The 15,603-nt window shown below is 39.7% G+C and overlaps 1 protein-coding gene across 9 annotated transcripts in view; it reads right to left on the minus strand.

Moving 5' to 3' along the window:
* mef2aa (myocyte enhancer factor 2aa) overlaps positions 1–15,603 on the minus strand; it is a 68,434-nt gene that overhangs the window by 36,865 nt on the left and 15,966 nt on the right. For all 9 annotated transcript variants that reach the window (XM_058074718.1, XM_058074713.1, XM_058074720.1 and 6 more), the window contains exon 2: positions 10,190–10,395. In XM_058074718.1, the coding sequence (XP_057930701.1) occupies positions 10,190–10,243 (54 nt within the window). In that variant the 5' untranslated portion in view covers positions 10,244–10,395. The remainder of the gene's footprint in view (positions 1–10,189; positions 10,396–15,603) is intronic.

The following is a 15,603-nucleotide window of genomic DNA, read 5'->3' on the forward strand; positions in this document are numbered from 1 at the left end:
TTTATTAACATATAAAACACAATTTGAAAAGGATGGTTTCTAAAAAAAAATCCTATTTAAGTAGTAATCTATGAGTCTATGTACTCCAGGGAAATAGCATACTATACAGTATGTATGCCTCGTGTATTAGGGACATCCCAATCTAATCTTCAAGATTGGGATCGGCAGCCAATAGAATCGGCTTCTGCCACATATGACGTTTGTCACTCTGGGCCATACACGGTAGATACGGTAATGTGCCTAAAAACTGGTTGCAACTCAACTCCTGCCACCCAGAAGAAGGATAAAATGCAGAAATGTCCAGGTGTGCCGTGGTAAAGTTAGTTTCACTTTGGATGTTGGATATTTTGGCTTTGTATCTTCAGCATGCCTACCTCTTCCTCACTGTGCCCGGTTAGAATTTCCATTGTAACCACTAGTTGTTTTTACTAAGGACTGTCAATAAATTACTATTATGTTGAAGGGGGTGTGTTTAAAAAAAAAAAAAAGTCATACGTTCAAACTCACCATAAATTGATCCATTGATCAAATGATTACTCCTACCCTAAATGTGTTTTGCACTCCCATGTCTTCCATTTTTATCTATTATTGGTTGGACTTTTATTGGATTAGGGACCTTGGCTTGTTACAAAAGCCAAATCATGTAGGTGGTCCTGCTGTGTTAGTTTTAAAGCTTTTTTCATAACTGTATTAAATTCCACAAATTCATGGTTGTAAACAAAAGCTTATTATTAAAAAAAAAACAAAAAAACATCAGTAACTGGTTGGATTGAACGTTAAAAAATGTGGATCGGAACATCCCCACCTTGTACCACACAAAGGAGGATGAGATGCACTTCTTCAGTTATACCCTTGTTTACGCTGGTATGAACATGTTATGGAAATGAAAGGAAAAGGTACAGAAAGTGCAACTCATTTCCAGGAACATGCGCACCCAAGTAGGTAAAAATTACATTTACAAATTACATTGTGGCTTTGTTTATTGCCAATCTCAGACAAAACAAGCCGTACAACTATCTCATCCAATTAATGATCTGAAACTTGTAGGAAACACTGACTTGTTCTATTTCTTTCCTTGTTTAATATCCACCCATTCATTTTGTATACCGCTTGTCCTCATGAGGGTCGCAGGCTTGCCGCAGCCTATCCCAGCTGTCTTCGGGCGAGAGGCGGGGTACACCCTGAACTGGTCACCAGCCAATCACAGGGTCCTCGTTGATCATTTAGTTTGTTCATTATGTATACTTTAATTTCCTTTCTGTTTTGCAGCAGCCTATTCTGGGACTATTTTCTTCTGGAAATGTACTCAAAAGTGATAGCATATTTGCTGTATGTGTTTACTTTGTCAACGGAAAAAAAACAACTTCAACACTCAAACTCAGCATAAACGTCCTGTATTCAGTAAGTCCGCTGCACCAATAGCTATACACAAGCCTATACTAAGCAACACACTGTTAATGAATTGATTGGCTGCATGAGTAAATATGTGCAAACAGGAGCTCATCATTGACTGGACAATGTTTGTCATTGTGTTATTTCCACTTGTTGTTGCCTGTCACACATTGCATTGCAAAATAGTACATAGTACAGAATAAATTATTTTGCGTATATTTTATTTACAGTTCATGTTGGATTTAATTTTTTGCACTGCATAGTTTTGCTGTCCGCTGAGAACACCGGAGCACTTTACTTATTTCTAACCATCACAAAGGAATGCACACCTTCCTCATCAGCCTGTTTGCTTATCCAAGCGGAATGTGGGAAAGTGTCACGTGAGGAAAATGATTAACAAATTGTATGCTCTTTAGCAGATGAACATGGCTTTAGGCATGGAGATGTCAGATTGTTGGTGAGGGTTTTTTTTTCAACAGGAAACATGCAGATTGAGATGCAGAGAGGGGACTTTGTTCCACCTGGATGGGTTGCAGAGTGCTGAGTGCACGGCTGCTGAGCCAGGCACTGCTCCATTTCAGCAGCACAATAAGCCACATCACACTAGAGATGACTTTACATTGGTGCTGGTTGTATATTTATCTTTAATTGATAGAGAGGAACATAATACAAGGACTTGTACTGTCTATCTTGATTATGACTGCTTGATGTTGTGTAAGTGTTCTTTGGAAGATGCTGTGTGATAACCTGCCACATGCTGTACAAGATGGTAAAATATATTGTATATATTTTTCGTGCATATAAATAGCTGGCCGCACGGCGGCCTAGTGGTTAACATGATGTCTACACAGTCAGGAGATTGGGAAGTGACCGAGTTAGGAAAAAGCAGAAATAATATGAAGGCTTTTTGGAGTATTCTAAAAACTGTGATAAACAAAGGAAAAAAATCTAATAATTACCCCAATTTTTTCCGCATTGCAGGCAAAGAATGTTTCGATAAAAATACTGTGGTAAATAAAATAAATGAATATTTTGTAAATGTGGGACCAACACTGGCCAGGGAAATACCAGATCCAGTACTCCCCTTAGGCTGGAAAGAAAATTTAACAGAACGTAATACCTCATCCATGTTCATATCCCCAGTCGAACCAAATGAAATTATACAAACAGTTAACAAATTCATCAGTAAGAAATTAACAGACTACAATGATCTCGACATGTCAACAATTAAATCCACAATTAAACATATAGCTTTACCACTGACACACATATGTAATTTGTCTTTCAGTTCAGGTGTATTCCCCAGCAAAATGAAAATAGCCAAAATTATACCAGTATATAAATCAGGTGACAAACAGGACTTTAATAACTTTAGACCTAATTCATTATTACCGCAGTTCTCAAAAATTCTCGAAAAGTTATTCAATAATCAATTGGAAAAATTTATGAACAAACATTCACTACTGTCCGATGCTCAATATGGGTTCAGATCCAAGTATTCAACAGCCTTAGCACTCATGGACACTGTAGAAACAATATCATCTGCTCTTGAAGATAAAAATCACTCCATTGGAATATTTGTGGACTTGAGCAAAGCTTTTGACACCATAGATCATGATATTCTACTGAGGAAATTGGACAGATATGGAATAAGAGGATTAGCATTAGAATGGATTCGAAGTTACCTAGACCGAAGAGTACAGTACGTTAGTATGGAAAATTATAACTCGGAACATTTGCAAGTAACCTGTGGGGTCCCCCAGGGCTCTGTGCTAGGACCCAAATTTTTCTCATTATATATTAATGATCTGTGTCATGTGTCAGACTTTTTAAAACCAGTTCTTTTTGCTGATGACACTAGTTTGTTTTCCTCAGGAAAAAATCTTGATGAATTGATCCACAAAATAACATCAGAATTTTTCAAGATTAAATTATGGTTCGATTCAAACAAATTATCACTGAACATGAACAAGACAAAATGTGTATATTTTGGAAAGCAATTAAAAAACAAAGAGATTAAAATTTCAATTGGTGGAACAACAATCACACAAGTTAATGAAATCCGATTTTTAGGTGTAATTCTCGATAGCCAATTAAATTGGAAATCACACATTAACTACACAGCAAAAAAATGGCAAAAAATGTTGCAATTCTCAGTAAAGCAAGACATGTTTTAACCTATAAATCTCTTCACATCCTATATTCCACACTTGTAATGCCATATCTGACTTATTGTTCAGAGATATGGGGAAACAACTTCAAAACCAATCTGCAACCTCTGGTCCTCCTGCAAAAAAGAGCAATTCGGCATATACATAAGGTAGGTGTCATAGAGCATACTAACCCATTATTCCTCAAATCCAAACTGCTCAAATTTGCAGATATAATATCCTTGAAAACCTTACAGATCATTTACAAAGCTAAACATAAACTCTTACCAGGAAACATTCAAAGTCTGTTCAAGGAAAAAGAAATATCCTATCAATTAATTAATACCAAATAATTAAAAATAAAAAAAATCACAAAATTTTTAACTATAATGATGAAAATAGTAATATTAATGATGATTATAATGATGGTAATAATGATAAAGATTATAACAACAATGATAATAATGATAATAATAATAATAATAATAATACAATGAAAATAATAACAGGGGAAACAAGACAGTGGCATGAACATGATTATATCCTGCAAAAAGGGGTAGGCATTTATAAGCTTTTGCTTCAGCCTACTCCTTTTGGGCTTGTGATCAGATAGCTGAATACAAATGTAAATAATGGAAAGTTATATTTTGATTGATGTAAGAAATGCACTGTAATGATTCACATATTTGCCCAAATAAAGGGAAAAAAAAAAAAGATTTGGATTTAAATATCTGTTTGGGCATCCCTGCATAGAGTTTGCAGTTCTCCATGTTTCCTACCACATTCCAAAAAAATGCTGGGTGATTTGGAGAGTCTATATTGTCCATAGGTACGAATGTGAGAGTGAATAGAACTGAATAAGAATAGAATATGATAGAATAGAATAGCCCTTTATTTGTCACTTATGCAAAGGTACAATGGTTAAGATATGCCTTTATTCGTCCCTCAGTGGGGAAATTTGTAATTTGTAAATTTGCGTGCCCTGCAATTGGCTGGCGACCAGGATGCACCCTGTGTCTCACCCAAAGTCAGCTGGGGAAAGCCCCAGTCTACCCCCGCGACCCTAGTGATGATAAGCAGCATCGAAAATGGATGGATGGATAAATAGCAGGAAATAACCTTATCAAGCCTATCTGTTGAGTCAGTAGAGAAAACACAAACATCCTTAGGGTAAATTGGAGTCACATGTAACTTGAATCCACATTATTGAGCAAATTATGAAATAGATTGCAGTACCTTACACAAATTAGTTGTTGTGCAATACCTTGCTGCAACCAGCAGAGACAACTAACAGAAACAGGAGTTCAGAACATTCTGACAGAAATTGAAAAAATATCCTATTATTCAATCCACAGTCAATCATGTTAATCTGGTGAACTGTTAACCCCCAAAGTATACAGAGTGCATGCGTCAATCAAAAGCTCTATGTATGTCGTTCCTGAGGCAGAGGCGCCAAGACGACAAACAAGACATCTGGGTCCGCTAGTTCAGCTGTGACTAGAGCATGGCCAGGAGCTGCCCGAGTCGCACCTTCGAAGGGGTGAGCAGCTAGAAGCCTTATTAGAAAACCTAATGTCAACCCTGATGGCAGACATGAGAGGTTTGAGAGACAAGAGAGATCTGGCACCAGCTGGCAGAGTGACCCTGGCCCTCTGGCTCATGCACTGGCCATGCAGTGCATGGTCCATCGCCACTGTCTGTCCAGATCATCTCTCCCGGAGACAGCAAAGGGCCTCGGGATCTCCGTGTGGACAAATGACGGCGCAAAAGGTCTTGTCCCGGGTGGGAACGACCTTGAAATAATATCATGAACTCATCCTGAACCTAAATGGAGAGGATATCATGGTAATTTAGGAGAAGGGTTCAAGGGGAATAGTGGACCATGACATGTCACAAAGTAGGGAATGGTAGATAAAGGTAAAATATCATGTACAAGGATGAGGGCTGGAATAAAAAATGAGTTCAAGGGGCAGTTTTTATTGCGGGATTTCATTGACCATCAGCAGGCACACACATTTATTTGACAAAAGGCTCCCTCATTCATGATTTCTGTCAGAAATTAATGTCTGTTGTCTTCATAATTAATCGTGTCAAAATATGTGTTTTTTTCAAGGAGAAAACCAAATATATTCTGAGATTTGAGCTGAAGAGGTTTGCTTTAGGAATTAACTTATTCTGTTATTCTTATTATGTTGGTGCTTTCCAGATTGTTACATTCAATATGAAAAGATTGATGACATAGTACCAGTCTCTACATGTCCGTGAAAAAAGGTTAGTCATAGTGAATACTATGAAAGAGAAAAATGAAGCCTTGCAGGGACTGCTGTAGATGGTAGTTATCTAGCATTCAGTGGCAATCAGTGTGGCCATCTGGATGATGAGTGTGGCAGTGTATTGTCGGCAGGACTGTCACACATGCAGGGTGTGCCTGCAAGAAGTGGCTGTTCCCTGTCCTACTGTATGCATGATGACGGTACCTCTGCGGCCTTCAACACTCATTAAGTTCACATCGCTGAGCCACGCATCAAAACAAAAACCTCATATAAAGTAATAATAACAAACTGTGGTAGACGCTCTGCATTTATTGCATATGCTGCCATGGAGGGAGACTAGTGCTTTGGTAGTTTTTCCTTCAAGGATACTTCAACATGGCGAAAGAGGACACAGTGATCGAACATGCAGTCTTCAAGTTGCAAGATGAACACTCCGTCGTGTAATATGAACTGCCGCAAAAATACAAGGAGATCAATAAGAAGCTTGAGGCACAAAAAGCTACCTAAATTCAGTACCTGTCTAATGATGGCAATTAGAAATATCATTAACATTGACATGTTAACAACTTTCTATGAAGGTGCTCATCTCTAAGTAGGGTTGGACATTGTTGGGATTTGAACTATTCTGGTTTTCCGATTCTGATTCCTTGTTTGGATTCCGGTTAGAGTAAGAGGTTTAAGGTTTGCATGATTTAATGAGTGCTAACCAGAATCCCTTTTTCATTAAATGTCTGAATTTCTCTCCAACTTCTTGCTTTTGCATATTGTAGCTCTACTTAAAACCTCATTAAGGTCCAAATGTGAAAAATGCATATTCTTGCAATTTTTCAACGAGTCTAAAGATTTTGATCAGGTCTGTATTAAGGATGGGTACTGACCTAATGGAGGAAATCAATCACCCATATTTATTAGAGATGAGACATTCTCTATCTGCATCTTCTGAACACCTTTCTATCGTGTTGATAACAGCTCAGAGTTGAGCCAATATCATATTGATGATGTAATATTGTTCTAGTAACAAGTTGTGCATTTATTTTAAGACACAATCAACAATACTGCAAAAAATTCCATTTTAAAACTTACATGTCAAGTGAAAATGGCCTACTTTGAAGGTGGACAGTGACGCAGATGCACCTTACCCATATACGCAAGCATTTTTAATGGTACGTAATAAAAACAACTAAAGTTTGCGTGGTTGTACAGGATAGAGGCCGTATGCTGACGTCTCATGTGTACACCTCTTTAGAGATCAGAAAAGGAAACAAAATCCAAAGAAAAAAAAATATATATCATCAAAGACCTGACCAATATGCATATGGGAATTTAACTTTTGTGCAATATTTTTTGATGAATGTACGACTTCAGGGCCATTTGACTTCAAAGGTTTCACTGTTCCTAGCAAGAGGTTTCATTTTAGTGCTTGGACTACGGCAGCAATAAAAGATAAGCTTCCCAACAATATAGACCATATGCTAATGGTTATTCCCCCTTTTGGTTCGAATGGTGCCAGAGGGAGATGGCAGTGTGTGCATCATGCCCTGGGGATACAAAGAGAAAGACACATGCTCATACATCACTTCGTATCAGAAGATGTATTCTGCAGCAGCAGCCTTTTGTCATCGCTTGTTCACTGCTGAGCCAGCTAATGCAAGCTGCAGTATCTGTACACTGATGATAAACTACGCCAACAGTTTACATTCAAATTAAGAAAAAAAATATATTTACAGATCAACTCAACTCCAAAAGTAATCAGTTAACAATTTGCTTTCATGTTATTTACTCCTGTATTTTTTTCCACTCCTTTCACTCATACTCTAAACTAGCCTTTTGTTAACAGTTTGAGATACACCCACAAATATGTGTTGCACTGTTAATTGGTTTCATCGCCTGTCACTTGACAGAACTGTCAATACCTAATTACAATTTTGAGCCCACATGCAAAGATTGATTCCACAGAACAGGGAGGAAATAATTTTTTTTGGCTTAATTCTAACTGATGAAAAACATCCAGATGTGTGGATCGGTGGAAAATTGCCTACGTCAATACCTATACAACATACAAGACAGTGAGACAAGGGGTAGACTGGACAGGATGATTGTGTGATGGAGGGGAAGGAAGGGGAACGACAAGCGGAGAGAAGAGGGGAATAAAATACAATTCCAAACTAAATGCCTATAAAAAAGCACAATGAGGGACTGTTAAAGGGGACCTATTATGCTTTTTCCACTTTTCTGACCTATAAATGTAGGTAGAATGCTGTATTCTCGTACTCTTCCACAGGACCAAGAACGGAGTATTTTGAGCCATCCCAATCTCACATCCAAAAGCACAAACGTAATTATCTGAAAATTTGGCATCATTTAACACGAAAATACAACATTCTAACTACATATAGAGATCAGAAAACTGGAAAGAAAGTATAATAGGTCCCCTTTAAGTCACATGCCTTCTTGGCAATGTCTGTCTTTTGTCAGATGCTCATTCAGGTAAACATATCAGCTTGCTTCTCTGTTTGAGATTTTGTGGGAGTTTGTTGGTGAACTTATGATAAAGACAGGTGTGGTGTTTTGTTCCGTGCAGTGAAATGCACGTCTCGATGTTGCTCTCATCAACATCCACCTCCTTTGATCGAAAAAAGTTGGCCACTTGTTGCTCTGGTTTTCCTCTTTTGACTGCCTGGCATAAGACCTGCGTGTGGTGCTGAGCCCAGTCACAATAACATTGTTCATGTGCGTGCGCCGCTACATCTCAACCACCCTTCACTTCATTTACTGTATGACTTCTTCCTTCTCTTCTTCCTCTTTTTTTGAGAGCGTGATGCAGCACAGCGTTTTTCACCCTTAGATCCGTCATGTCAGCCTGGATTATGTTGTCATCGTCCAGACCCTTGACATGACTGTCAAGATTTAAACTTTCTTTATTGTGTTTCTCTATATCTTGCCCATGCTTATTCCACTCGGTTGGCTTTGACATACCTTTGCGATTATTATTCGTTGTGTAATCACCTCCAATTTTAGCACAAGTAGCAAATTAATTCAGCAAATCAATGGATTAATCCGCCTTTCTTTGAATTAGCTCTTGTCACTAAAACAGACTGTTCAGAATGTTCAGATGTTAGAGTTTATTTAGCAAAATATTCCAGCTCCCTGTGGCTACACCAGACCAGAGTAGCCCAGAAGGATTCTTGGTCTCCTGCTGACCCACCCTGCAAAATGAGAGGGTGCTGCAGTGCCATGGCTGCTCGTAATTACTACCAAACAGCTGCAAACACATGGCAGCGACGGGGACCCGGCCACACTGCCAGGCTCGGCAAGGAGGGGGGGGGCTCTCTTCTGTGCTTGGAACTACCTGCTTCAGTCCACTCAAGACACACCATGAAGCTCAATGCCGCTCCGAACTCCTGCTACCTCATCAGGTTTCCTGGACGAAATTGCAGGGTGGCAGGGGAACCGTGTCTGTAAATATGACTGCACTGACAAAGAAATGTCATGGTCCCTCTTCGGCCAGCTGCGACTTCCGGGAGGGAGGTATGTCTGTCTAGATCAATGCAAACAATGACAGCTGCTATGGTAGATAGAAGGCAGGAGGGGAAAGCGGGCATGGTACACTGACAGATGCAGTTTGATGACAGTGATGTTTTGAAATCATATCAGTAGATTGTTAAATGCATTAAGAGCACTCAGAGACCGTAGATTCTGCAAAGACATTTCTCTCTCTGTACGCTGTACCTGCAAATTCTCCATAAACATTTAGGTCCTTTTAGCTATTAAGACATTATACAAGCACAGCAAATTAAAACATGACACGCAAATCTAAAACATGGTGTAACAATTTAGTTTCTAAGTACCAGTTCCTTGTGGCTAGACCAGACCAAAATAGCCCAGAAGGATGCTTTGTCTCCTGCTGACCCAATTCATTTGGGTCATTTGTTATTTGTATAATTTACAATCATTTTACAGGGTAATAACTATTAAGTATTTGTGTTTTTGCCCAATATTAAAGAGGTTTCTATTCATTTTATTTTTGATAACATTTTTAATTGGGCAATAATGAAGAAGCTGCAAACCTAAAAAAAACAGTGCAAATGAACATACTGAACATACAAAGTATCCATTGGCCGTCATCCAACTGTTTGATACTCTAAATATATGAACCAAAAGAAACTGTTCAACACAGTCAGCGTCCACTAATAAGGCCAGAAAAAATTAATCTCCTATTTGACACTGTATATTTGCGAAAAATGCTACAAAAAAAATGCTACAACTTACCCTTACCCAATACCCTTTATGACTCATGTCAAGATCTAGAAGTGATGTTACATGATCCAAATAAACTACTATATATGAAACACATACAATATGTGTTTTACATACCTGTCTGTTCCTTTCATCCATAATCCTGGTAATCTGTATCTTCTTTCGACCCATGGCTCTATCCTTTTCCTGTCTCTCTGACCCTCGGACGATATCAGACAAACACAAAACACTTCCGTCCACCGCTTCTCCTAGCACATTATGCGCAAGTTCTTCTTCTTGTAGTCTCAACACACCATATGCTCTTCAGCAGTTGCCGGCACAAGCTGCAAAACACACAAAAAAAGGACAGACAGACAGACATAGTGAGAGAAAGCCAGTTAACATGGCACTCAGTGAATGTCTCCTTAGGCACTTCCAAGCACAAGAGTCTGAGAGTCTGTTCTCAATGTCATTTGAAGTATGAGACCCACATGTTGAGCCCTTCTCTCCTCATGTGAACTGCAGCTGAAGTCAATGAAAGATGGCACTTTGGCACTTGTGGAGCATTAACACACTATTGTATTGCATCCATGCAGTTTGCAACAACAAACAAATGCAATGATGGAAATTATCACATCATTATCTCTGGACTGAGGTAATGATGTTCATCATTCATTTCTGGGACAGATGGTGGTTGTGCAAAACTATCTTAAAATATTGTAATTTGTGTCCACTGACTCCTAATTATAAAGCAATCATCAGCAGGAATTTAATGGTCCAGTATGATCTCAAAATGTAAACACACTAACAACTTGAATTCCACAAAAACATTCAGGAATAAATTTGTCTCAATTGTGACAAAAAAGCCTGAAGGTAGAAATGTCATCCTGTGGAACGCCAATGTGGTTGACCACAAATTTCAGCCACTTGGTTTTAATACATTCATAAAATAGTGGTTAATATATTAAATGTAAATATGTTCCACCCGATATGTGAAGTACTACCATGAGCCATCGTCACTCACATAGTTATGAAAAGTAAACTGCTACTAGCGCTAGCTATTAGGGTTAGCCCTTGCAATAATTACTTTCAAGTCAGAGTGTGAGTGGTTGTTTGTCTATATGTGCCCTGTGATTGGCTGGCGACCAGTCCAGGGTGTACCCCGCGACCCTAGTGAGGATGTAACTCACTCTATGATTTTCTATATCGCTTATCATAACAAGGGTAACAGGTATGCTGGAGCCTATCCCAGCTGTCTTTGGGCAAGAGGCACCCTGGACTGGTCGCCAGCCAATCACAGGACACATATAGACAAACATTCACATCACACCACTATTCTATTCCATTCATGAAAAAATATATGGTTTAACAATCTTCTTCCTCTGCATTGGTGAAGTAAGCGTAAAAAAAAAAACTCATATTTTTTGTAATTGAGGTACTCTAATAATTTCATTAACTGTTGCCACCCTACATTATTTGTTATGAAGGAAAATGTATTATGAATTTGAAACAAATTGGACGTCAGTCAGGTTCCAAAAACTGCGTTGGCTAGTATAAATTTAGAATTCCTTATTAAATTTAGAACCCATTTCTAATTAAATTTGCAAGTGGAATTGCAAGCAAACAAACCAAACAAAACAAACAAACCAAATTGCAAAACAAACCTGATAGACATCAATACATAAGCGATGGGTTAATCTCAATGATTTCATGTTATCATTGACCTTAATTAACCTATCATCAATGGAGAAAGTTTATGATCCAGCTTGCAAACAGAAAACCTTGCCATCTAAATGACCTTCCTAAGCTGACCATGGTGCCAAATTTGCTCTTAAGATGATTAAGACAACACCAAGTCTGAAGTCAGCTGAGCTGGAAGGGACACTGGGGAGGTGAAAAAAAATCATGAGTATACAGTACATTCCCACATGGGCTTGTAACCTGACTGCATGGTTCCCTGGGGAACATCCTTGTCCTATCTGTTTCTCCAAAAGAAGAATTATAGCCCCCGTCTTGGGGGTACAGTACATCTATCACTTACACAGAGCAAATAAAAATGTCTAAACAACTACATTGCCATATCCAAGTACAAATCTAGAAAGAACTCCAGCCATTAGATGCAGTTGTGAAACAAGGCAGCCAGAGGCAGAACTGGCATTGTAAATGAAAATGACCGGGTTCCAATGGCACACAGTCATTATGGGTTAAAGATGGTCTGGAATTATGGTGTCTGGCTTTCTGCATTGGGGCTCCACTGTGGGCGAACCTTACTGAGATCACCCAGTAACTGGCCACAGAAGTCTGACTAAGCTCGGACAGGAAAATCCTACACCACATCAAAATAGACAGCAGAGAATGACGTCGCTCACAGAGACACGCATGGTAATATTACAGTGCAAGGTTGTGTTCCACGTTTGTCAAGCCTATAGATAAACTGTTGTTTTTAATGCCCAAATCCAGTCAAACACAGCTGTCACTAATACAGTATGTATTTGCCATCTTTACGTGGCCGAGCTGTCACAGCGGGACAGATCAAGTCTGGAGGCATAATGGACTGTGCTGGAAAATTTCTCTTATGCAGATGTGAAATGACAAGCTTGGAGGGAGTTCAGACAGCAGGTGTGCGACACTCTCAATTTATTGCACACGCAGAATAAAAGTTAGCTGAAAGCAAGAACGGTTTTCGGACACAAAAGCTCATGTCTCCGACATATCCACTTAAGGCATTTACAGATTGTCACTATGTTATCTATTTTACCTTATTCTAGTCAGTAACCTATACTGATACTCATCAAGTTTAGGCGCGACACTACATCTATTCACCTGATATGTCAGCTGATGACCCAGTTATTCATGCCACTAAACTAACTTCTAAACACGTCATCAGCTGATATCATTCAGGTTGCCTCATGGAGGCTAGGGTTAGTCTGTCTGTCTGATTCCACGGAATCCACTAAATGAAAGCCACCTCCACTCCGGCACCTCCCTACTGTATAGACTGCATCTGACTCAATCATTGTTCTTCTAGTCGCTGTTGGTAAGTCATAGATCTAATCATTATGTGCTTGTGCATTACCCTGCTTTGTCAGATACTGAAGAACCGGGGTAATGCTGCAACAGTGTGCACTGGGCAAGTTTAAAACTTCACACAAATGTGAAAAAAAAATAGTCAAATACCTTTGCATACAGACACTGCTGATTATTGGCGGTTTATTTTGCGACATCTCAGGTGAAAGAAGCTAATGCACTAAAAAAAACAGTTCAAATTCTGACAAACTGTGACCAGACTTCGTTAGTCCAGAGAGAGTTTGTCGGCAGGATGTCAATAGTCAGCCACTGTCAGCACCACCACAGAGGGGTGCTGGATAGTGAACGTTTTGGGTCAGATATTTTGGGACTTTACCAAACGGCAAACAGAAGAACAGCAGCAAAATTAATAAGAATTCTTGTAATGGATCTCTTCAGATTAGAGCAGTTTCATCCAAGGAAATGTCTAATGTTTAAAGCAACTTCTGTAGTATGTATCAGTTGAATTCATAAGAACTGTAGCCAGTTCCCTGATCAGGTTGCAGTAGGATTGCACTGCTTATCCTCAAAATCCAATCATAGGCATAGTGTAGACAAGATTGCACTTCCTGCCCCTTCCACTTCCTGTTATTCTTCTGCACGTCTGCATGTACTCCGCGGGGCCGTCAAAAGGGGAAAGCTGGAGAGGAGGAAAGGGAGGGACAACCTCGGGGACACCCTTCCCATCTGATCTTTTCCCTTAGCACCATTGTGACTTTTTGTCCCAGACTAAACAACAAGGGGGCTCATCTCTTGTGACTACACTTAGGTGGGCTTACTGGAAGGTTCATTTAACAGAATGGAAGACATGTACACACTTTTTTTGTCCAGCACTCTACTGGTTACATAAGAATTAACCATTAATATACATCAACATTGATATTATGCTGAAGTTACATTTCTAAAAGAACACAACTATGAAAGCAACCATGGAAATATGTAAAGTGTAGTGTCACTATTCAACCCGGGGCTAAGAAACCTAAATCCACGGTTTTACCAATTTGCTTCAATGGAGCCTTGACACCAGAGTGGTAGAAAAACGAGCATCCACACTCTTTGTTCTTTGTTTTCATCACGAGTTGTTGTACCTGTAAATGAGGCTGTTGGCCTGAGGGAAGTGGAGGTAAGCCAGCCCTTTCATGCCACACATTACCCCCCCCAACCCGGCTTCTCTCCACCTCCCCCTTTTTGTGAGCTTATCTCCCTCTCCAGTGGTGAAAGGCAGGATTGTGGGCCCTGCAGCATCACTAGTGTTAATGTCTCTTGATGATAATCTGGCATAGGGCTGATCCCTCCCAACAATAAACGCTTCCCTGGCCCTCTATTCAGATGTGATTTCATTGTTTAATTCTTTTGTCTACTTCCCTGTCTTCTTTCTTTCTTTTCTGTGAGCCAATGTTATACATCACCTCCGTTTCCATGGCAACTAATGAGACGCAATTAATAGGCGCCATCACAGCAGCACATGTGAGCTTAAAGTGAAAAAGGAAGCAGTGAAAAATGTAGAGCGCAAGGTGGATTTGTTACAAAATGGAGACTTTTAGCTAAGTATTGATTGGGTTCACAAAACATAACACTGGATACAGTATCCAGCAATCAAACAGTTACAGTTGTTTGAATGGAAAAGTGAGTCTCTGGTGTTATGCCTTTCTGTTCTATTTTCAATGTTCTTGTTGGTTGATTAATTCTACATTGTGCCGTGGGCTGCAGACGGCCAGCACTTTGGACACCCTTGTTCTAAAGGCTTCAAATTCAGGCTGGCTCTTGTTCTGTTATGTGAAAATCACATAACCAGGTAACGTGAAGGTCGTCACATATCTTCCCTGCCTTACTCGATAAAGTCACAGGATGAAGCAGATTGAGCCTAAAAGCATCAATCAAATGAGATATTAAAATTTACTGTTCGAAGGGAGAGCGTGACCTAAACTAGCAAGGAGAGCGCACACTGAAGCGCAGGAGCCAAGCAGACAGCGAGTGGTTAATCTGTCCTGATGACTGTAGCTCGCTTCAACTCTCCAATGACCCAGCTGTAATCCCTCACTGGATCAATGCAAGTTCAAACAATCCTCGATGCTGCTCGCACCTTGCACAGGGCTGTGGGGTTTGGGAGGGTGGTACTGTAAGACTGGGACCGGGAGACAGGAAGCTACTTATCACCTCCAAAATGACATCAAAAGGAAAGAAAACCCCACAGGACAAGAGTCTGTTCTCACTAAGAAAATGTCTCACTAGTGAGCAACCGCCATCTATGAGGGAAATGATGTGGATCTTCACATCATTTGCAAAATCTGAATGATGATGAGTGGATATAACAACCAATAACCAAAAGGACATCATGCGCTGGCAGCGCGAGCAGACAGACATCCTCCATCTCTCACTACTGTCAGGGGAAGGGAGGACTACGGAAGGTGACTTTGACTAAGTGCCCTGGGGTTTCATGAGAAAATGACACTACATTAATTTCATGTGTCTTTTTTAACTGGTGT

The sequence above is a fragment of the Doryrhamphus excisus genome, chromosome 6, assembly GCF_030265055.1.
Source record: "Doryrhamphus excisus isolate RoL2022-K1 chromosome 6, RoL_Dexc_1.0, whole genome shotgun sequence".
Taxonomy (NCBI): domain Eukaryota; kingdom Metazoa; phylum Chordata; class Actinopteri; order Syngnathiformes; family Syngnathidae; genus Doryrhamphus; species Doryrhamphus excisus.